The sequence below is a fragment of the Carassius carassius genome, chromosome 41 (assembly GCF_963082965.1).
Source record: "Carassius carassius chromosome 41, fCarCar2.1, whole genome shotgun sequence".
NCBI lineage: Eukaryota > Metazoa > Chordata > Actinopteri > Cypriniformes > Cyprinidae > Carassius > Carassius carassius.
In genome coordinates, this window is record NC_081795.1 from 26,719,683 (window position 1) to 26,744,648 (window position 24,966).

At 41.9% G+C, this 24,966-nt stretch overlaps 1 protein-coding gene across 2 annotated transcripts in view; it reads right to left on the minus strand.

Moving 5' to 3' along the window:
• LOC132123119 (arylacetamide deacetylase-like) overlaps positions 1 to 23,903 on the minus strand; it is a 39,649-nt gene extending 15,746 nt beyond the window's left edge. For both annotated transcript variants that reach the window (XM_059533657.1, XM_059533656.1), the window contains exons 1-3: positions 23,508 to 23,903; positions 19,807 to 20,035; positions 14,569 to 14,638 (exon numbers count right to left, since the gene is read on the minus strand). In XM_059533657.1, coding sequence (XP_059389640.1) covers positions 14,569 to 14,638; positions 19,807 to 20,035; positions 23,508 to 23,648 — 440 coding nt within the window. In that variant the 5' untranslated portion in view covers positions 23,649 to 23,903. The remainder of the gene's footprint in view (positions 1 to 14,568; positions 14,639 to 19,806; positions 20,036 to 23,507) is intronic.
• Positions 23,904 to 24,966: the final 1,063 nt, after the last annotated feature.

The window sequence follows — 24,966 nt, forward strand, 5'->3', positions numbered from 1 at the left end:
TTTATCGTCATAAACCCAAAGTGGTTATTTATTAACAATGAACAAAATTCAAGAGACAATACTTTCTTCCCTCAGATTTTTTAAAAACATTTTGGGAGAAAAAGTTATCGAGACACATAGACATCAATAATCAGTATATGAATCTCAACAATGGTGACATGCTTCATGCAGCAATGCATGCTGGGAGCCACCATAGTATACAACGCATGGCTCCCAGCACGCATTGCTGCATGAAGCATGTCACCATTCTTGAGATTCATACGCTGATTGTTGATGTCAGTGTGTGTCACAGTAGGTTAAGTTTTTTTGAGCTCTTGTTTGTTAAAAGATTTTAACTGATTGTTATAATACTGCTGGATCTCATGTGGCAGAAACACAGGGTTTGTAATATGAATGTACTAACGGAAGAACATAATTGTTAGATTAAAAAACATCAGCGAATCAGGTTATTTCATGATGATTATAAAACTATTAACAGGTAACAGCCATCACCTGATCTCATGTCACTTTAGCTTTCTTTGAAGCTGCAAATTTGCTCGACAAACAAACTGTCACAGCAGCCACAATAGCCAAAACATATCATAAGTGTTAAAAGCTCAACTAATGGAAACACTAATCACTGTTATGGTGTTTAACTGTTATGCTGTTATGGAAATTAAACACATTAGAGTTAAGCCCCTGTTAATTTTCAATAAGAGCTTTTGTAGACGTCTGACAGAAATAAAGTCAGTCTGGTTAGTAATACGTGAAGCTGGTAATGCTGTTTGTGGAGATGTTTAATCCTCCTCTGCTGAGATCTTGAGATATGTAATGTGCTGCCAAGCATTTCACCCTTTGTAGCAGTGTGGTGCTTATTCCAACCAAAATTCAACATCTGTCTGATGTCGGAGTTTGACGTCAAACAGGGTGCTTCTCAATATCCCTACTCGTCTCCTCGCTCCTCCGTCCTCCATCCTATGACCCGGAAACCGATCGAACACAGCCATCTTGAAGGACATCTCAATTCTCTAATTGCACCACGAGGAGACGAGGAGGGAGGGGGCTTCATGAGGAGAGATGAGCGAGGATACACAGGTGTATCCTATGCGGAAGAATTTTATCGACTTAACGTGACGCACGTATAAATTCTCCTCCCCCTTCACATCTGTTGTAACAATTTTTATTTATATTTTACCTTTTCACTTCAAATAAACCATGCATGTCATATATTTCAAACAGGGCATCTTGCTTTATTAATATTTATTATGAATGTCTTAATTAACAAACTTTAACAACATAAGGGCAGATCCCTTTAATTACAGCTGATGACACTTTGAAGTAACGCTGAAGGGAGCGAGGATAAATCATTTCACTTGATTCAAGTCCTCCATCCTCACGTCTTTTCCTTGCGTCCTTCCCTCGCATCCTGAAAGGGTGGAGCTAAGACACGAGGAAAGGAAGCGAGGAAAGGAAACGAGGATGCACAAATATGAATTGAGAAGCACCCACAAAGTTGGTTTTAGACATTGTCTGACTGACGTTGGATTAGTTGGAGTCCAGCGTCTTCCTGACGTCACATTGATGTACTGTGCCTGCTGGGTGGTGTTTCTTTTTCTTCTTCACTTGTGTATTTTTGAAAATTTTGTACAGAAGATGCATACTAGCACCCTCTACCATAAAACAATGAAAACACAGATTCTAGGAGTATAGCTCAAATATATTTAGACTTTTTGTAAGTATAAGTCAAGTATACTTAAACGTAATTTTAAGTATATTTCTGAGAAGTACATAAAGAGCATTTCTGAGAAGTACATAAAAAGTAAACTAAAAGTATACTTTCCTTACTATTTTTAGTTTAAAAGAAGTATACTAATAGCACACTTGAATAAACTTCTTTTTCGTAAGGGTCGTTCCAGGGCAAACTTCAATGAATCTGTGTTGTGTGTGCTAGGGCACGCCCGTGCTGTCGGACCCATGCCAACAGATTTAGTCTTGGTTGTGTATAGGTTTTGAGTCATTTTGTGATATAGTTTTGTTTAGATTTTTTTTTCTATTCATCTTTTTCAAAATTTTGTTTATTTTCTGTATAAGCTATATTTATTCAACTGAATTATTTTAGATTTTGTTAATATTGAAAAGTCTTGTTTTGATTCAAGAGTGCGTGCGTGTGCGGACTTTATTTACCAGGGTTGATGACTTCCCCTTTAGATGGTGGTGGGGTTTCTCCATTGTGTGCTGTGGCTTTTGGCATGCACTGGGGTCTTTATTTTGTTATGTGAGTGTGTTATGTAGATTTTTTGGATCGTCTTCCTTGTAATTTAAGCCGCAGCTCCATGACATTTTGAATGATTGATTATAAGCTTTTCTGAGAGTTGATGTTTCTTTTAATTGCTTTTATGCTACTTTAATAAAATATTGGTGTTTTGTTGCCTGTGTCTCCATGTTTTGCTTGATACTGGGCAGGGGATCTGTGCAAAGTTCAAGATTCTTCGGGCGAAATTCCCAAGGTGGAGTAGTCCGGCTCTTTAGGATTCATTTAAAACTTATTGAAACCCAGCTAGGCCGTGTGTGCGCACTCACTCACTCACCTGCCACTTTATTAGGTACACCTGTTCAATTGCTTGGTTACACAAATTGCTAATCAGCCAAACACATGGCAGCACCTCAATGCATTTAAGCATCTAGATGTGAAGATGACTTGCTGAAGTTCAAACCAAGCATCAGAATAGGGTAGAAAGGGGATTTAAGTGACTTTGAACGTGGAATGGTTATTGCTCCCAGATGTGCTGGTCTGAGTATTTCAAAAACTGCTGATCTACTGGGATTTTCAAAGACAATCACACCCATCTCTAGGGTTTACAGAGAATGGTCCAAATAAATTGAAAATATCCAGTGAGCGGTAGTCGTGTAGATGAAAAGTCAGAGGAGAATGGGCAGACTGGTTCGAGATGATAGAAAGGCAAAAGTAACTCAAATAACCACTCATTACAACCAAGCTATGCAGAATACCATCTATGAATGCACCACACATCGAACCCTGATGCAGATGGGCTACAGCAGCAAAAGACCACACCGGATGCCAATCTTGTCAGCTAAGAACAGGAAACAGAGGCTACAATTTGAACAGGCTCACCAAAATTGGACTATAGAAGATCGGGAAAAGCGCTGCCTGGTCTGATGAGTCTTGATTTCTGCTGCAACATTCAGATGGTAGGGTCAGAATTTAGCATAATGAACATAAAAGCATGGATCCTGCCTTGTCTCAACGGTGTAATGGTGTGAGGGATATTTCTTGGCACACTTTGGGCCCCTTAGTACCTATTGAGCATCGTTTAAATGCCACATTGTTGCTGACCATGTCCATCCCTTTATGACTACAGTGTACCCATCTTCTGATGGCTACTTCCAGCAGGATAATGCACCATGTCACAAAGCTCAAATCATCTCAGACTGGTTTCTTGAACATGACAATGAGTATACTCTACTCAAAGGGCCTCCACAGTCACCAAATCTCAAGTTAATAGAGCACCTTAAATAAAAAAAAAACTAAATGTAATTTTAGAGAGAAACAAATTCTTCAAAATACAAGTTAAGTCCTCAAAATAAATTTTACAGAGTAAATTTTGCTCACAGTTGGCAGACTGATCTCCTGAGGGCACTGAGAAGAGATAAGCACCGTGTAATGCGTTGTACACCGCTCTTCCCCAGAGGGAACTGGCCCTCAAAAAGTCCTAGGCCTCAGGACATTTATGACGAAGACTATCCAGCAAGACTGAGGGTCTGCAGAACCACCTTCCGCACCACTCTGCCTCTACATTCTGTGGAGTACGAGAAGTGAGGCCCCCAGAATGAGGAGTTGGAACATGGTAGGTTTGAACTGTTCCCACCCAATAGCCCCTGCTGACCGCCTCAACCTCCTCAGAGGAAGAGAGGTAAACACATGCTCTTACTCATGAAATGTAACAACCAGATGAGTATACACGGTCTGGTGTGATAAGATTTGTATCAAAAATTAAAAATTATATATATTTATCTCACAGACAGATAAATACCTCATTTAATTCCTCAGAATTAAATGCAACTAAACAACCAGACAAGTAAACAGGGTCTGGTGTGGTAGGATTCACCTCAAAAACTGAAAATGATTTAGTACACGCATTGCCTCGGTAGCGCGCGAGCCGCTTGGTCATGCAAACAATAAATCTCAACAATTAATCTCCTTGGAGAAATATAGCTGCAGCAGCACGCTATCACTCAGAAGGGGAAGAATCCGCAGCACGTTGAACCGCTAATAAGAAGAGCTCTCAAAGAGCGCACTGAACTCGTTCAGTCTTCTTCTCTCAGTAGAGTAGGCAGGAGCAGAACGAAGATGAATATGCGCTGCACCTGCTGCCTAGTTATACTCACACAGTGATCAGCAGCATCAGGATGCAATAATTGTGTACCAATGTGCATTGGCTCATATAGTTTACACTCAAGGTGGATTGGTCTCTCTAAGCAAGATTCGAATTCGTCGGTCATCCGACATAACGTCGAGAGTGACTGACTGAAAGGGAACTCAGGGGGCCATGGCAGAGCAGCCTCTGTGGCCTTGGCACAGCCTCTAAGGCTGGATCCCTATAACCAACCCCCCACTCAAAAATTCCTTGGGGAAAATGTTGTTTTCTGTTCTTGTCTTGAACATGCATCGGCCAGTGGGCTTGACTTCGGAGTGGCCAGCGGGCTTGAGAGTGCAGCATCCGGCGGGCTTGAGACAGGAACAGTTCTGAATCAGGGCTGGATGCTTTCTAGAAACCGGAGGATTCCTTCCCTCCAGCTCAGTCCAGTGGTGTCTGGGAGGTCAACAGGGTGATGGTAGTTGGCTCCAATCCAGAACAGAAAATTCAGCGTGAATTCTAACATGATCTTAACTGTGAGCCCGCAGAATTCCCGGGCAAACTCCATAAATGGAAGATCCCTGCGGGCTAGGGCAGAAAAAGTTGTGGCCGTTTCCATGATTTCGACTGGTTACGGAAAACAAAACACTATCTATATGAAAACCAAATAGGTTGCTGCTTACTGTATGTCAGTCCAGTCTTTTTTCACGGGCTCCCTATTTTGTCAGTGCAAGGAGCGAGGAGACGTGGGAGAATATTCAAAGAGTTTTTAATAAACAAAACCAGGAAGACTCACACATAGGACACCGGGCTGATGAATAAGAATGGACGCTAGACACAGGAAAACCCAGGGATAAATAACTGAACCTATACACGGAACACCTGGAAACAATAAACAAGGGAGAATCTAGGTAATAGGGAACACATGGGGAGCAAGATACGGAACACAGGGGCAGTCCAAGGATGTCACAATATCATATATACACAATATCCTATGATTGAGGAATGTGCTTCCTTTTTGGTCAGTCAGTAAGTAGTATGTTTTACAAATATTACCAAAACCAGAGTGTACATGTATGTAATTTATAACTATGATATGGAGTGTGTTGAACATTGGGCTATTCATGCTAATTGTGAACGTGTCGTCTGTTTAGATGGACTTTTTTATTCCTGTGCTTTCTTACATGGGTGAAAGTACTTGCTTCAGCTAACTTTCTGCTTTATGATTGGGAGTTTGGATTATGACGCCTGGACGTTTAACGTGAGCACTAGCGGGTTTGGATTGCACTTGTGGAAGACAGTTAATATCAAGCCTTGCCATCTCTACTCTGATATATAACTTAAGTCCAAAAAAGGGGAAGGGTTATAAGGTGTTGGCTCACCAACTGCCCAACTATACCTATCCCAAGAGTGAACAGAAGTACCAATGGCACCCTCTCTAATTGCTCTTATCTAATTGATCTTAATACTTGCTAGCAGTTATCAATTGTTGCTTTCAGTATGGGTATAAATATAACACAAAATTATAAACAAACTCACATTAGACACTTCTACATTGAATAAAAGACATAAACAGTACCTGAGATTAGCATTGTCATAGTTTGTATGTTGGTGTTCCAGCCGCGACTTTTCAGAAATAAAGTTTTTATAATTTAAACTTTGCATGTTGCAGATGTGGCTGGTTAGGACAAAAACAGCTTTTTATATTGTGTGTCACGGTGCATGTAGTTAGGACACAGTGTAACACTTCCATGTCCATATTCACCCTTTAGAAGAGCAGCAGGTAAGGAAGTGGGATGCAAGAAATGGTATTGCCTGTCTTCTTTTGCTATGCCCTTACATTATACATATGCAAATAAAGAAAGAGCTTATTGCTTCTTCCTTCTGCCTTTTCAGTTTGATTAGTTCAATTAAATGTTTACTGCAACACTTGCCTTCTGCTATAGATAACAGCTGCAGGAACAGAAGGGGGCTGAAGGATGCTATCTGTGGCAGTTCCACGGCTGACTTAATTTTTCTTCTCCATAAACTTCTGGGTAACTTCTATGTTTCGGTTCCGAAAAACGGATCTGGTGCGACCCGTTACCAAGTGCAGTGAGCATCCTTGCACCGGTGTTCTGACAATTCTGTAAATTCAAATTTCAATTCAAATTTCCCGTAAAGGATGTCACAAATCAAATAACAGAAATGCCGCCTGCCTCTTTAATTACTAAGCACATTGATTCCAATGATGCATTCCACAGATGTGCTGTGCCGCGTCATATCTTTAACTACTGAACACATCGTTTCCCTCGACTGTACGCGCACTCACGCCTTTGATAACTGTGCACGTCGTTTTATCTGACTGTACATGTACCGGCATCGCAGCACCTGCCCCAGTCTACAAAACTGTCAAGTTAAATAAACTTAAATATGTATGTTTTGGGAGACTCCATTACTCAATTAAATTGAGGCAATGAGTTTACTCAATCAATTTGGTTCAGTCAACTTATTAGGGTTTTCAGTGCATACTGACTTCAACTTGGACAAATAAATAAATATACTGCTATTGTTATGTAAGTATGAAGGTTAGATTTAGTGTACAGCTCATTTCAAGAGTGATAGACAAAGTGATAGAAAATATTTATTTTCATGCATTTTAAATTTTTTTAAATGTGGAAACCACCTATTGCATCACACCATCTCCTGACTGCATTATTATCTGTAATATAGGGGCTTTATGGACAGTGTGTATACATGGTTATGAGTATAACACTTTATATTTTATTAATTTAGGGAAATTAACAAGTGTCTTAGCCCTCAAGGGACTATTTGGCCAGCCAGCTTATTCCTGCTTGAAATGCAAAATGTTATTGATAATGTAAAAAACATAAACTTTGAAGCACATGCTGATTGATGGACTAGAATTACTACCTTCCAGCAAAACTACATTCAATGAAGGTGAAATAGTAAAAAAAAAAAAACATTTTCTGGTTCTGGTTCCGGTTCCATTTAAATTTCTAACAATACACAACCCTACTTATGAAGATCCGTATACTGTAATATATGTTGAATTTTGACATTGCCAACCTTTAAATTAAGTTCACAGTAAGTAATAAACAGAACTGAGCATTGAGTAGTTGAGTATTGTGCATTTTTCCTTACCACTATTTTTTTATAGTTGTTTAATGATTTTAATGGAACCGGAATCGGAACCATTTGGTGGAACCGTAACCAGATAATTTCTAATGATTCCCAACCCTAGTCAACATGGGACTTGTGGCAGGGGGGGCGTGGTTTAGCGAAGTCTGCAGCGGGAGTGAGAATCAGGAGACGAGCGGCAAGTGAGTGGTTTGGGCGAAAATTATCATCACCTGTTTCTGGTTCTAGTAATTGGCGTGGAGAGAGTATAAAACGCCAGGAGAGTCGGAAGCAAGCGAGAGAGAGACGGACTGCTGACGCGAAGCTGGAAACGAAACCGAAAAGAGTAAATCGGAAGTGCCGGGACAACGTGCCAGAATAGAAGTCACCATTTGGTGTTTGCAAAGTTTAAGTTATTTTCTGTTTAATAAATACGTCACCAGTCCTGCCGACCCCTTTGTCCTCTTCCTTGCCCACACGAACTTACTACACTGGTGCCGAAACCCGGGAAGGAAGTAGGACCGCCGCCGCCGCCATGCAAAGCCCGTCCTCCACGCCACTTGCGGACGTTATTGCTTCCCTCGCGGTCCTGCACCGCGAACAACACCAGGCCCTGCTGGACCTGAGGACCGATCAGGAAAGACGATTCCAGGCCATCGTTCAGGCCCAGCAGGAGGACCGCGAGAGGTTCCGGAGCTGGATTGATCGGGAGGTTCGCACCGAGGCCGCCCGCCGCCCCCTTCCATCTGCCACTGCACAAGATGGGGGCCCAGGACGATCCGGAGGCCGGTGCGCCTCATTCCCCTGCTCTCCGGCGAGGCCCAGGTGGCCGCCCAACAACTTCCGGTGGCGAACCTCCTGGTCTTCAGCGCTTCCGGTCCCTGGACTTGGGCGAGGCCGGTCGGCCCTTCGCGATGGCCCAACAGCTCCGGGACTCCTGCCGCAAGTGGCTACTAGCCGAGGGAAGCAACGTGGAGCATGTCGTCGACTTGGTGGTGCTGGAGCAGTTCATCGCTCGGCTTCCCAAAAATCCATCTGGCGGAGGACCACATGGTGGTGTGCCCAGGGGTCGGCGCACCCCCAGCTACTAATTCTATCTCTCCTTCTCTCTCTCCCCCCTCTCTCTCTCGCCCTGTCCCTCTCCCTAGGTCCCGTCCACCTGGCCCTCCTCGTGTCTCGCCCCGGGGGCGGGTTTGACCAAGGGCACTTCGTGAGTCCCAGGGCCCCGCCAGGGGGGCGGGGCTTGTGCCTGCCGGAGGGGACAGTGCTTCCGTTTCTCCGCTCTCTCCACGCCAATTCTCCAATCCACTCCCTGCCACTGGGGCGGCGGGTAGGTCTGGGCTGGCCTGTTGGCGTTGCGGGGACCCGGAGCATTTCGTGGACAGGTGTCCAGTGATGGAGGTGGGGACGATGATCCGGGTCCCGGACGTCCCACAGGTCACCCCCGGTCAGGCTGGTGAGTACCAAATACCTGTGAGTATCAAGGGGGGTACATATCCGGCCTTGGTGGATTCAGGATGTAACCAAACCTCAATCCATCAAAGCCTGATTCAACCGGGGGCATTGGATACAAGCCGCGTGGTTAAGGTGCGGTGCGTACACGGGGATGTGGTGGAGTATTCGGTTGTCCCAATTATAATTCAATTCCAAGGACAAAAGCATAGTGTGGAGGTGGCGGTTAGTCCCCACCTCCGGCATCCGATAATCTTGGGAACGAATTGGCCCGCGTTTACGGTTTTATTGGGGTCGTTATGTGCGGATGCCTCTTGGGGAAATAAGGCGCGGAAGGAGACCGCGCGGGTACAGGTGGGGGAAACTGAGCCAGGACCACTGGGTTCTGCTTCAGGGGAACCGAACGAAATCGGGAGACTGATTCTCTCGGAGCGTGATGACTTTCCTCTGGAGCAGTCTCAGGATGAGACCCTAAAACATGCGTTTCAACAGGTCCGCGCTATCGATGGCCAGTCTCTCCAACCTGCCCTCCCGCTCTCCTATCCATATTTTGCCATTTTAAAAGACCGGTTGTTTCGAGTGACCCAAGACGCTCGGACAAAATTGAATACAACCCAATTGTTAATTCCAAAGGGCCGCAGGGAAATGCTTTTCCACACGGCTCATTCTAATCCTATGGCGGGCCATTTGGGACAGGCAGCAACACTAAATCGCCTCATGGCCCGTTTCTTTTGGCCGGGCATTCATGACAACGTGCGCAGGTGGTGCGCGTCTTGTCCGGAATGTCGGTTGGTAAACCCACCGGCCGCCCCAAAAGCGCCTTTGCGCCCTCTTCCATTAATGCAGGTCCCCTTCGAGAGAATTGGTATGGACCTCATCGGGCCATTCGAGCGATCGGCACGAGGACATCGCTTTGCACTAGTCATAGTTGATAATGCAACACGATATCCTGAAGCGGTGGCCCTCCGCAACATTTCCGCTAAAAGTGTTGCGGATGCCCTGTTTCGTCTTATCTCCCGGGTGGGGATTCCAAAAGAAATCCTCACCGATCAGGGCACGGCGTTTATGTCACGTACGCTACGCGAACTGTACGGATTATTGGGCATTAAGTCGATTTGAACTAGCGTCTATCACCCACAAACCGACGGCCTGGTCGAACGATTTAATCGCACGCTTAAATCCATGATCCGTAAGTTCGTTCACGAAGACGCCAAAAATTGGGATAGGTGGCTAGAGCCCTTGTTATTCGCTGTGCGAGAGGTCCCGCAAGCCTCCACGGGGTTTTCCCCCTTCGAGCTTCTCTATGGACGCCAGCCCCGGGGGGTGCTCGACGTACTGAGAGAAACGTGGGAGGAGGGACCATCTCAGGGCAAAAACGAAATTCAGTATGTGCTGGACTTGAGAACAAAACTCCACACATTGGGGCGGCTATCAATGGAGAATTTGTTACAAGCCCAGGACCGCCAGAGCCAGCTGTATAACAGGGGAACTAGGTTACGCAAATTTGCACCGGGAGAGAAAGTACTTGTATTACTCCCAACGTCGAGCTCCAAATTAATGGCTAAGTGGCAGGGACCGTTCGAGGTCGCACGACAGGTCGGAGATCTTGATTATGAGGTAATACGGTCCGATAGGAACGGGTCCCGTCAGATCTACCACCTCAATCTCCTTAAAAAAGGGAATGAGGCGGAATCAGTGATGTTGGCAACGGTGATTGGCGGAGAGGATGATCTCGGGCCAGAGGCGAATATCAAACCACAATCCCTTGCCCTGGCTCCAGGTGGAGATCACCTCTCGCCGTCCCAACTCACTGATTTAACGAAATTGCAGGCAGTGTTTGCCGACGTCTTCTCGCCCCTACCGGGCCGTACTAACCTGATTCAGCACCATATCGAGACCGAGCCGGGCGTGGTAGTTCGCAGCCGGCCGTATCGTTTACCTGAGCACAAGAAAAAAGTAGTTCAGGCTGAATTAGGCGCTATGCTTGACATGGGGGTAATAGAAGAATCTAATAGTAACTGGGCGAGCCCGATAGTTTTAGTTCCGAAAACGGACGGCTCAGTTTCTGAGTAGATTACCACAAGGTGAATGCTGTGTCGAAATTCGACGTGTATCCAATGCCGCGGGTTGACGAGTTGCTTGATCGGCTAGGCACGGCTCGCTTTTATTCGACATTGGACTTAACAAAGGGCTATTGGCAGATCCCCTTGTCTCCATTGTCCAGAGAAAAGACAGCTTTCACAACGCCGTTTGGATTACACCAATTTGTTACCCTTCTGTTCGGCTTGTTCGGGGCTCCAGCTACCTTTCAGCGCCTCATGGACAGGATCCTACGGCCCCATGCTGCGTATGCAGCTGCCTACCTAGATGATATCATTATATTTAGTAATGATTGGCAGCGGCATATGCAGCATCTGAGGGCTGTCCTGAGGTCGCTGAGGGGAGCGGGGCTCACGGCCAACCCAAAGAAGTGTGCGATTGGGCGGGTGGAAGTACGGTATCTGGGCTTCCACTTGGGGCAGGTGCATCCCCAAATTGATAAGACAGCCGCTATTGCGACCTGCCCACGTCCCTGGGAAATTTGTGCTCTGCATTTAACCCATCCGAAGTGCACACACACAGAGCAGTGAACACACACACACACTGTGAACACACACCCGGAGCACACCCGGAGCCAGATACGGTCCAGTGGACGGAGCCGTGTCAGCAGGCCTTTACTCAGGTCAAGGCTGCCCTGTGTGGCGGGCCGCTGTTACACTCTCCTGATTTTTCTCTCCCTTTTCTGTTGCAGACAGACGCGTCGGACAGGGGGCTGGGGGCAGTCCTGTCCCAGGAGATAGAGGGAGAGGAACGGCCGGTGCTGTACATTAGCCGGAAGCTCTTGAAGAGAGAGGCTAAGTTAAAGCACCATCTAAAAAGAGTGCCTTGCCATCAGATGGGCCGTCCTCACCCTCCGCTATTATCTCCTGGGACGGGAGTTCACCCTCTGTTCGGACCAAGCTCCGCTGCAGTGGCTCCACCGCATGAAGGATACCAACGCGCAGATCACTCGTTGGTATCTAGCTCTTCAGAGACGGACTGCTGACACGAAGCCGGAAACGAAACCGGAAAGAGTAAATCGGAAGTGCCGGGACAACGTGCCAGAATAGAAGTCACCATTTGGTGTTTGCAAAGTTTAAGTTATTTTCTGTTTAATAAATACGTCAGCAGTCCTGCCGACCCCTTTGTCCTCTTCCTTGCCCACACGAACTTACTACAGGACTGCATTATGTTCTGCAGGGACTTATGTGAGGCTCCTGTATGTGGATTTCAGCTTGGTTTTCAACACTATCATTACAAACCGCCTCCTGCCCAAACTAACTCAGCTCTCCGTGCCCACCTCCATCTGTCAGTGGATCAACAGCTTCCTGACAGACAGGCAGCAGCTAGTGAGGCTGGGAAAATACACATCCAGCACCCGTATAATCAGCACTGGAGCTCCACAGGGCTGTGTTCTCTCCCCACTGCTCTTCTCCCTGTACATCAACGACTGCACATCTAAAGAACCCTCTGTCAAACTCCTGAAGTTTGCAGATGACACCACACTCATTGGTCTCATTCAGGACGGTTGAGCAGCTGGCTGTCTGGTGCAGTCTTAACAATCTGGAGCTCCACATGTTTAACCCTTGTGGATTGTTCAAATTCACTACCCTTTCGGTATGTTCAGGATGAAAACATCCACTCAATAAAAATGCTGTAAAAATTTATCAGATTCATATATTTTTTTTTACCTTTTTTTTTTGCATAAATCTGTTAATCAACATTAAACAAACAAAACAAAAAAATACCAAATGTTTTTAAAAAAAATCCAAGTTTTTAACTCTTTAATTGCCAAGTTCATAAATGATGTCACTGATTTTGGGGGAAAAAACACAAGTGCACAAAGGTCTCTCTCACACTCTCTCTCTCTCTCTCTCACACACACACACACACACACACACACACACTTTAATTTGCTATTATACTCCATATACAAGCCAGAAACGAAGCCTTTTTTTGCACAGGCCTATCTAAAGGGTTAATGGTCCCACATAGTGATCAACTGTAAAAATACAAAATTTTACCTCTTCCCAAAAGGGAAAACCACAAACAATCAAGAATGCATGATTATATGGTGTCATGGCTTTGCAATCAAAAAATGTCGTTATAATGGAAGTCAATGGGGCAAAAACAGCTACCAACAACAAATTAGGGAGAAAAAAATAAAATCTAATGCTGTACAAAAACTAACAATGCATCAAAGCCAATGTTGCTACTAATCTTTGACATGCCCAAGACTGTGATATAAGGTAAAAAAATATCCAGTCCACAATCACTTTTTATATTGAAAATATGTAATTTTGTGTTTTTTCCCCCAAATCAGTGACATCATTTATTAACTTGGTAATTAAAGAGTTAAAATCTTGGAATTTTTTTAAACATTTGGTAGTTTTAATCAGGACTGAGGTTGATTAATAGATTTATGCAAATAATATTGAAAAATATATTTATTTGATACATTTTTACAGCAGTTTAATTTAGCGGATGTTTTCATCCACGAACATACCGAAAGGGTAGTGACTTTGCCCACAGTGTACCGTTGAGTTTTTGAAAAATTTCAAAGCATTTTCCCAAAATATGGGTCAAAATAAGATTTGTCACCAAAAATAATTCCATTAGCTCAAACACAGAGAAAGTTGTGGCCAAAATAAGACTCAACTTTACCCCCTAGTGGACGAAAACGTCCCCAACAACGCATAAGGGTTAAAACCCCTCTGCACTCCCCCCACTCACCATCATGAACAGCACTGTGACTGCAGTGGAGTCATTCAGGTTCCTGGGCACCACAATCTCTCAGGACCTAAAGTGGGACACTCACATTGACTCCATCGTGAAAAAGGCCCAGTAGAGTCTGATCTCAGAAGACTACAGAGGGTAGTCCGGACTGCTGAGAGAATCATTGGTACAACCCTCCCTTCTATTCAAGAACTGTACTTATCCAGAGTGAGCAAAAGGGCTGGTAAAATCACTCTGGACCCCTCACATTCAGCACACTCCCTCTTTGAACTGTTGCCATCCGGTCGACGCTACAGAGCACGAGCATGACCAGACACAGGAACAGCTTCTTCCCCCAGGCAATCCATCTAAGGAACACTTGATAATAACTGTGGAACAAACAACCCGATTTATACACTCATACGCTTATTTAGCTAACACAAATACTTAGTCTACACTTCAAATTTGCACATAATATACCTGTACATATAAAACTGTCTATTGTAATATACCTGCACATACAATTGTCAATTTGTATATTGTTATTCCTTATTTACTTGTTCTATTTTTTATTCTTTTATTATCTGTGTTTTTGTTGTGTTGCTATCATTCACTGCAGAAGCTTCTGTCATGAAAACAAATTCCTCGTATGTGTAAACATAGCTGGCAATAAAGCTCATTCTGATTCTGATTTATTAATTTGCTGATAATTAATTAACAATTTAATGGCTGTAATAGAAATTATAAGCACAATTACATAAAATTACATCAATCAGTCACCAGATCCTGTGTGACCTTGTTGAAGCAAGCAAGCATTTTTATTGAAGGAACAACATATGATACTTACTCTACAGACACAATAACTGCATTGAGCTCTGTAACCATGTGCTTGGCTAGCAGATCATATGGGCCCATACCTAAGGTGAGAAGGAAAACAAATATATATATATATATATACTTTTGACTTTTATTTGAATAAGTGATGAAAATAGTACCCATGGATTAAAACAAAATATATATTACATGTTTTTACCATAGTAATAACAGTAAATCACGCATACTTACATGCAACTAACCCCAATCCTAACCCTACAGTAATTGCATGTTGTTAATTAGAGCTGAAACAACGAATCGATTTAATCGATTAAAATCGATTATTAAAATAGTTGTCAACTAATTTAGTCATCGATTCGTTGCTAAATAACTTTTATTTGCCGTAAGCGGCTCATTTCGTGCATATTTCAAATCTGCGGTGACCAAAGTGTGGCAGTAATGAGCCACCGGAGGTTTTACTCAGCCAGTACAACAGGAGAAGTAGCGAATAGCCAATAGCTGGCCTTGTTTTATGTCACGTGCTTCCCGAGCAGCGTCTCTGCAGCCATAGACATCATATGATGTCTATGTCTGCAGCATTCAGCGTGATGTGGGAGTACTTTACATTGAGCCTTTAAAAAAGAAGAGTAACCTGTAAACTCTGCACTACTGAACTGTTTAAGGGGACGTTCACATATCGCGTCTTTTGCGTGCTCAAGTTCGTTATTTCCAACACCGCACCGCATCGAGTTAAAAACATTTAAACTTTTCAGAATGCCGCAACCGCACCGCGGGTCATGTGACAAGAACTAACCAATCAGCTTTATCCTTTCCCGTAACAACGTTAAAAGCTCAGTCAAGATGAAAGGAACAGCTGATCATAGTTGTATATGGATTTCCATTTTGAAATAAACTTAGTAGCAGAGCTACTGCAAGCGATTTATTTGAGCTGCAAATCCATTTATCCTTTGCTGAAATTTCCGCGTCTTCAAGGAGAGAGCACGTCATGGTTGCTTAGCAAAGGCAGACGCCTCAGGGGCGCTTCTGTGCGAGCGCTTTGGAAAGAAGGAGAAAGCGGTGCGCCTAGCGTTTTCCACGCGTTTTTAGGCGCGATTTGTGAACGGCCCCTAAGACTTTCATTTGTGCAGATTCTCCAGTACAATGTTGTTTGCAAATGTTTAGTCGTAAAAGCTGATAACATTGCTTTTTAACTGTTAACATTTAAAGCTTTACAAACATGTTCTGTGATCAGTTTGTCGTTTACCAGTTCAAAATTCAGTCGTGCAGCCTAATTATGACTGAATGAGAGAGGTAAATGTAGATATTTGAAATGCACTTTTTTTTCTAAGTATTCACTGCTCTTTTTCACACAGCAGGTTTTTTGTGTGTGTCCTATTTTTTTTTCTGGACAACCTTCTGATGGATTTTACTTTAAATTGTGAGTTCCATTCAGGTTTCATGCCATTGGCACTTTTTTTGAAGGATTGTTTACAATTTCACAGCAAAAGCTATAAAGCTGTTTCCCAGTAAATAATAAAATACAATGCACTGCAATTTTATTCTGTTTTATCCTTATTATTCGTGAAAATATGTTCTGAAAGATTCCTTAATAAGCTTTGTTCAGGATGTTAAACTACTTTAGGAGCTCTAAGGACTGCCATGGTGAAAACATTATTTGAAATCTCCTTGTGAAATTTGCTAGAGTATGGGTCAGTGTTCTGATTGCAGAAGAGTTCGACAAAGGATTACTAACACAATAAAACAACTCCAGGTATATTTTTGATGAGGATATGACAGTGCAAAATGGTTAAAATCTCTTAAATCTATGCTGAATGATAAAGACCATTTATTAATAATTTACTTGGGGAAAAAATGGAAAAAACTAAAATATAAGTACATAAACCGATTAATCGATTAATCGTAAAAATAATCGACAGATTAATCGATTATCAAAATAATCGTTAGTTGCAGCCCTATTGTTAATTATTATTACTTACTACCTAAATGCATAATTACTAGGGGTGTAACGATATATCGTGGTACGATTTATCGTGATGCAAAAATGTCACGATATGTATCGTAGAGTTATGACGATATTCAACAATTTTTTTTTTTTTTTTTTTTTTTATGATTTGACGTCCGTTTTATCCTATTGGTTGAGCTACCGCAGCCGCGTCATATGTCACGCTTGCATTCAGGCTCAAATGAAGAATCGCTTGAACTGTGAGCAGTAGCAGGGCAAAATGAGTTCGACTTCATCTGAAATTGTAGATGCTCCGTCCACTTACAAGTCTGACGTCTGGCAGCATTTTGGTTTTCCAGTTACTCGACAGGAGGACGGTAAAAAAACAGACAAAACACGAACTGTGTGTAAACACTGTAAACAAACACTGTTATACACGACGTCGAACACTACAAATATGATGTGTCATTTAAAACGGTACCACAAAGAGAAACTCCTGCAACCGGGTGCGAAAAAGAGAGTTAAAGAAGGCCAAATATCTTTAGAACGTAGTTTTGCTTCAACATGGTCTCAGTCAAGTGCAAAAGCTCAAGAAATAACCAGGTGCATCGGAGTTTTTATCGCAAAAGACATGAGGCCATTCTCGGTCGTCGAAAATGTTGGATTTTGCGAATTGGTGAGGGTACTGGAGCCCAGGTATCATATTCCGTCACGCCCGCACTTCAGTCAGGAGGTAATTCCAGCCCTGTACAACGAAGTTAAAGCAAATGTGACGGATGTTTTGAAAAATGCTGAGAGTGTGGCGATAACAACTGACGGATGGACTTCGCGGGCTGTTCAGAGTTACATCACAGTCACAGCGCATGTTATTACCACAGAGTGGGAAATGAAAAGTTTTGTGCTTCAGACTCGCCCGCTTTTCGAGTCGCACACTGGTACAAACATAGCTGATGTCTTAAAAGCAACCATACAAGAGTGGGAGCTTGAAAGATCTGCTCATAGCATTGCTGTCGTTACAGACAACGCACGCAACATGGTTGATGTCACCGCATATTAAGTGTTTTGCACACACTTTGAATCTTGCTTCGCAAGCAGGATTGAATGTTCCCCGCGTCAGTCGCTTGCTGGGTCGCGTGAGGAAAGTCGTAGCTTTCTTTCACCGCAGTACCACAGCAACAGCTGTGCTCGCGGCAAAGCAAAATATGCTTGAGATCGCATCACACAAGCTTATCATGGATGTTGTTACACGCTGGAACAGCTCAATGGAGATGCTGGAACGCTATCTCGAGCAACAAGCTGCGATAACGGCAGCCCTCTTGAGCACTGAGGTGCGCAAAAATGCACGTCAACTCGATACTATGGATAGCGCTGGCATCAGTGACGCCGAAGAAATCGTAAACCTTCTTAAACCGCTAAAAAAAGCCACCACTGTCCTGTCTGATGAAAAGAGCCCCACGCTGTCACTCATATTGCCCTTGAAAGCCATGATCAAACAGAGCATGACACCGGACGAGAAAGACTCCACAACTATTGCTAACATGAAGACAGCCATCCTGCAAAACCTCTCAAGCAGATTCACAGAGGAACAGGATTATCTACTAGAGGGTACTGCCTTGGACCCCAGATTTCGGTCATTGCCCCACTTACTCCCTGAACAACGTGAAGAGGTTTTCCACCGGTTGAAAAACAAATCAAACCAGTTACAGCAGGTATGTCTGCATTACAAATTGTCTGAGAATCTATGTATTTGCACTTGTGTGTGTTTGTCACTCTAATTGCATGTTTGTGTAACCTACTTTGTGCACACCTTTTGTGTATGTACTTGAAACTACACTTACTTACTAGTATACCTTAATTATTTTATTTATTTTATTTTATTTTAAGGCTGTCACTGGGAAGCAAACGAAAGAGGGAGGTGCCAGTGATGGAGATCCCACTGATGCAGCAGATCAAAGAGATGCAGCACACAGAGTTGAGCCAGAACAGCCACCTAGTAAAAAGACAGCACTGGAAGAGCTCTTTGGTGCAACTTTTTCTGAACCACCAGTCACCCAGTCCAAAAGTAGGATAGAAGTAGAGATTAACATGTACAAAAAGGACACTTCTATTCCCCTCACTAGCTGTCCACTGAAATGGTGGAAAGAAAATGCTCAAATGTACCCACTTCTTTCACCTCTTGCAAAGGCTTACCTCACAGTTCCAGCAACTTCTGTTCCTAGTGAACGTGTTTTTTCGACAGCAGGGGATATTGTTAATGCGCAAAGATCCCAGCTACTGCCAGAAAATGTAGATATGCTGGTTTTCTTGCAAAAAAACCTGTAAGTAACCTCAAAAAAAAAAACCAAAGCTGTTTGTGTTGAAATTACTTGAACAGGAGTCAGGACACTACTTGACGTGTTTTTTGTTGCACTTGTACTGCTTAAAGAAGTTCTCTCTTGGGCTATCCTAATTTTGATTTCATGATACAATTCAGTTTTATTGGTCGGTGACACCTAGTAGTCATTGTTAATTTATTTACGTACTGAAGGTAAACTAAATCTTGATTTATATTGAAGTATTGTATATTCTTTTAGTTGCATGTATAACAAGACAGTTATTGAACACTGTTAATGTTAAATAAATCTGTTATTTGATTTTCAGTTGAATTTTTTAATTTTGTTCAAAATATCGTGATGCATATCGTATCGTGAACCCAGTATCGTGATACGTATCGAATCGTGAGCTGAGTGTATCGTTACACCCCTAATAATTACAGTGTAACAAGGACACATTAAAATAAACTGTAACACCTTTAACCATCACTTTTTTTTTTTTTTTGAGACTAATAGCACTTTAAAGGAGGAGTTTTTTTTAACAGAACTTTTTTACTGTTTATATGTGTTCAAAACAGTTTTCATAACGTGTGATTGGCTGTAATGCTCAATGCTGCAAAAAAAAAGTTATAATTTTAAAAATTAATTTAAAGAGTACTCTTTGGTGCAGCATGAGCTAGATCTAGATGTAATGCTGCATTCTATACTTTTCATTTATTTTCATATTTCACTTTAATCTTGACACTCATAATTTATTTTGTTTAATTTTGCACCTTTATTTTTTGCACCTGTATATTGAATTCAGTGTGCATTTTTGTTAATTTTGGTCCCATTTTTGCCCCAAACTGCTTCTCTGCAGTCTGATTGAACAGAAACCCCTCATCATAATGGAGAACTTAAAACTTTGAAATTCCAAATTTCATAAAAACATTTACCTTACAGTTCAGATATGAAAGCTAGAACACGGTTATACAGCAGTGTGATTAGTTGTACTCACGGGAGCTGCCAAGACACCATCCTCCTCCATGCAGGTAAATGATGGCTCTTCGTAGCTCTTCTGTTTCTTGTCGTTGGGTTGGCTGATACACAATCACCTCTACCCCATCAAAGTTCTCATCCGACACCTGCACCCTCTCATCTGACACAGGCACTACTCGCTCTGCAATGGTGATGAACATCATAACTTTCATGTAGTGCAACAGTCCCATCCACTCACTCAGTTCGGCCTGTGAAGAGGGAAAAATGAAATAAAAAAAATACATTTAAAATGAAGTTTTTGGGAGCTCCCAGTGGAAGTCACACAGTGACTGGCTGCATTTTCTCAAAAGGGTTATGAACAGGGCAGGCACATGGTTGATCAGCTGAGATCATCTCACTAATAGCCAGAATCCCCTAATCTTTTGGTTCAGTGGACAACAGCCCATTGTTAAGCCACTTGATGTTAAATGATGTTACTCCAGTGATGTTCACAGTGATCAAGTCAAGCCTTAAGTCTCTAGCCACCAGTTTTAGTCTTCCGTCTCCTTTGGTAATAGGTTAATTTTCTAAACCATTCAGTCTTGACCATGGAACAACTTTTAAATGCGTCACTATACAAAAACATGAGGAGACTTCTTCACATGAAAGACACAGATTAAAATCAACTGAACTGAAATATAGGACACAAGATGATTGATTGATTGATCGATTGCGTTTACGATGACAGGGTGCATGCAATATGAAAAAGCACAGTCCATGATGAATGCAAATATGATGTGGTATATGTCCCAAAACTTGCCAAATCTTCTGCTACATACTTTTTCTTCAGAAAAACAGAAGCCTATACTTTAGGGGCATAGTCTAAATGGGTGAGTTGAGATGCAGCATAAAGCCCACACCCACACACTGTTATGTTGTCGATTTGTTCAGCACTGCTTGCATGTATTTATTTTCTCCAATTTGTTTGAGATTTATATCAAATGTTTAAATGTTAAAATGTCAGGATGATGAGTAATGGTTTAAAAATCATTAATTTCACACAACCCAACCCAACCAACCTACTGTTAAAACTCACACAATAGTTGTAATAACAGTGAAACTAGTTCATTTGTAACAGACAAATTGAGGGGAGGGGGGGGGGGGGGGGCGGGGATTTAGACGTGATATTCCAACGCTCCCCTATTTAAAGTGCACTGTAAAACCCGACAAGTTAACTTAACTCAAACCGTTTGAGTAAACCGATTGCCTTGACTGTAATACCCGACAAGTAAACTTAACTCAAACGGTTTGAGTAAACAGATATCCTTAAGTTATGTTAACTCAAACCATTTGAGGAAACCGATTGCCTTAAACCGTTTAAGTTGAAAAAACTCACAGTTATGAGTACTCTGAACTTAATTCAGTTGAGTTCACTGAAAGAAGATATATATTGCAATTAAGTAATTAAGTGATTAATTGAGTGATAATTGAGTTTAGTGATGAACAGCTGCTGTTAACAAACAGAATCACTGAAGAAAAGAGAGAAAGGAAATACAGCTGACTTCAGACACAGCCTCACTCAAACCTGACAAGTTATGTTAACTCAAACCGTTTGAGGAAACCGGTTGCCTTAAACCGTTTAAGTTGAAAAAACTCACAGTTATGAGTACTCTGAACTTAATTCAGTTGAGTTCACTTAAAGAAGATGTACATTGCAATTAAGATTAACTAAGTGCTGATTGAGAATTAGTGATGAACAGCTGCTGTTAACAAACAGAATCACTGAAGAAAAGAGAAACACAAGAACTACTACAACTGACTTCAGACACAGCCTTAGATGAAATCAACTGAAATAAAATACATGAAATCTCTCAAGATCTGATTAAAGAACCCCACAAACAGCATCACCAGCTCCACTTATTAATAACCAGACTGACTTTATTTCTGTCAGACGTCTACAGAAGATCTTATTGAGAATGAACTAAGGTTTAGATGTTGATTTATTGTTTCATTTGAAGTAACCATGTTAGAGATCAGTGTTTGCTTTAGTTGTGCTCTTGACCCTCGACTTCTGTCTTTGTGTTTTCTCTGGCTGTTATAACCGTGTGTTTCTAAAACACATTTGTTGTAATTCAAAAGCCCAGAAGAAATGCCATCAGGTGTTAACCTGTACCTAGGTGTAGGTTGTTATACTTTATATTGGTGATGATAATTATTCATTATTATTCACAATTATTGATCTGTACGGAGTCTAATCTCTGATGAAGTAGGTGTAGTGTAATTTGTAGAAGTGGTTCTAGTAAAAATGACACTAAGAGCCAGTGGTTCTGTGATAATCAGTTAATATAAAAATGACTTTCTAAACATTTTGTACACATACATTTTTCTTCTATGCCAGTAGTTGGTCAAACACAGACATTAATAATCAGAATATGAACCTCTACAATGGTGACGAAAAAAACATGCTGCAATGCATGCTGGGTACTATTGTAGTACAAAACTCATCCATGGCTCCCAGCATGCTCTGCAGCATTTTATTTTTATGGTCACCATTGTTGAGGTTCATATGCTGATTATTGATGTCTGTGTGTGACTAATTAACACCATAGAAGTCCAAACTGTCTGGAAAGTCTTTGTATTAACGGATTATCACAGAACCACTGGCTCTTAGCATCCATTTACTATAATCAATCAAATTACACAACACCTATTACATCGGAGATTAGACTAAGTACAGTTCAATAATTGATGATTATCATCCCAATATAAAGTATAATAACCTACACCCAGGTACAGGTTAACACCTGATGGCATTTCTTCTGGGCTTTTGAGTTACAACAAATGTGTTTTAGAAACACACGGTTATAACAGCCAGAGAAAAGACTAAGACAGAAGTCGAGGGTCAAGAGCACAACTAAAGCAAACACTGATCTCTAACATGGTTACTTCAAATGAAACAATAAATCAACATCTAAACCTTAGTTCATTCTCAATAAGATCTTCTGTAGACGTCTGACAGAAATAAAGTCAGTCTGGTTATTAATAAGTGGAGCTGGTGATGCTGTTTGTGGGGTTGTTTAATCAGATCTTGAGAGATTTCATGTATTTTATTTCAGTTGATTTCATCTAAGGCTGTGTCTGAAGTCAGTTGTAGTAGTTCTTGTGTTTCTCTTTTCTTCAGTGATTCTGTTTGTTAACAGCAGCTGTTCATCACTAATTCTCAATCAGCACTTAGTTAATCACTTAATTACTTGAATGCAAAGTTTCAAAACTTACATGGTTTAAATCAAGGCAATCTGTTTACTCAAACGGTTTGAGTTAAGTTTACTTGTCGGGTTTTACAGTGTGCATTTACACATGCATTTACTTAATTGCCATTATTTCCTGCTATAACGTCCAGCTATTATTAGCCACGAAGATTCCTATATATAATACAATCCTCGGATTAAGAATTGAGCTAATATCTAAACTGTAAATCTGCTGGTGTGGTATCATGCCAAACAATACCAACAAATAACCACACGTTAAACTGACCCGACAAACAGACTGCTGCTGCGATTGGATGCTAATCACATTCTTTGATCAAGCCTGTCCAAAATAATAAAACGATATATATATGGCCATAACATTGCAAATTCATGGCAATATGTGCGTTAAACCGGCATTAAACTTCAGACTGATGGCTGTCAATATTACAAGCAGCTCAGTACGTGTTAAAATACAAATGCAAGCAAAACTTACCAACTGGCTTAAACTTCTGAAGAAAGAGTCTGCGAGCATTAGTTTCCATCTCTCCTCTATGTTATTCGGGATTGGTAAATAAACGTAGTAAGCTGTTAACGCGCTCAGTAACACAAACACTAACGCTCCTTTAGACATCATTATTTTGATTTAGATTTGGCTCTCGTCTGTGTCGTCTGTTCTTTTTTATAGATTGTTGATTGTCTTTTCTCAAAAAGTCTTCGGCAGATGAATCCTCCGTCAACTGCGTTTATTAGTCATTCAGTTCTCTGTGTGTTAAAGTGTAATCCTGGATTAATTCTGGACTGGAGCCAGCTAAATATGACAGCACGTGTTAGTGTCATCTGATCGTGATACTGTAGCGTGCATGTGGGAAGCTTTGCGCTCGAGCGCGCTCTGCTCTTATTCGTTCTGCACCATGTCTTGCGCAGAGAATACAGTATATATAGAGTCGTAATGAAACCCAACTGCAGCTTCAGTGCACTACGCAGAGCTCGTCTCAAATTCCTCAGATAACCTTGTGGGGTCGTTGTATGCTTTGGTGTGGCTATCTAATACCTGCGTTTAAAGTGTTGAAAGATTCCAGTTTTCTTGAACGCCTAATGTGTTGAAAATTCTACAAGCTGCAAGCCTTTCAAAAACTACTCTCCGTTTGTGTGTTGTAAAAGCAGCTGTTATACTTAGCTGTTATATGCTACACACACACATGCACACACACACAGTGGGTGCAGAATAGGATCACCCCTTTATATAATCACATTTTGTTGCTTTGCAGCCTAAAATGAAGACGGACGGTTTTTGTTTTATCCAGCTGTTTATCCAGTGCATCTTATCATTCAAGAGAAAGATAAAACACCAACATGTCCGAAAATAAAGAACAGAATCACTGAGTTGATTTCCTAAACTCAGTCAGGTGCAGCTGATCAGCTTCTCAATGCTTCTCCTCAGCTGATTGCTGCTGCCTTATGAGGAAACAACTTAGCAGGCAATGTATTTGCATGATGGCACCGCATGAAAGTGATTTTGGACAGACTTCTGAGGCAGCGTAACAGTTTAATGTTCTAAATAGAATGAGTTTTGGTAAATACTAAATTTATTTTTAATTACTATAATATTGATTTCTCGCTAGAGCTAATATCATAAGTGCAAAAAATTTAGTCAGAAATATATATTTACACACAAGCTGACCGCCAAATACAACTTTCGGACACCATATTTTTTTTTTAGCTCAACCATGATCACGGAATGGAACGCACAGGATTGTGGGATATCAAAGGCAGCGAAGAATACATCGATGCTGCTTTCAAAATTCGATCAGAAGAAGGTACCTCTGGAGACAGGAAGTAATGCATAATTTGGATTCGGATGTGCCTTGATGTCTTCATGCCTTGGAATACTTCCTCTGAAGGCAGCATTTTAGAGCTTTCGGACGCAGGGAAAGCCATCTGACTTTCACCTG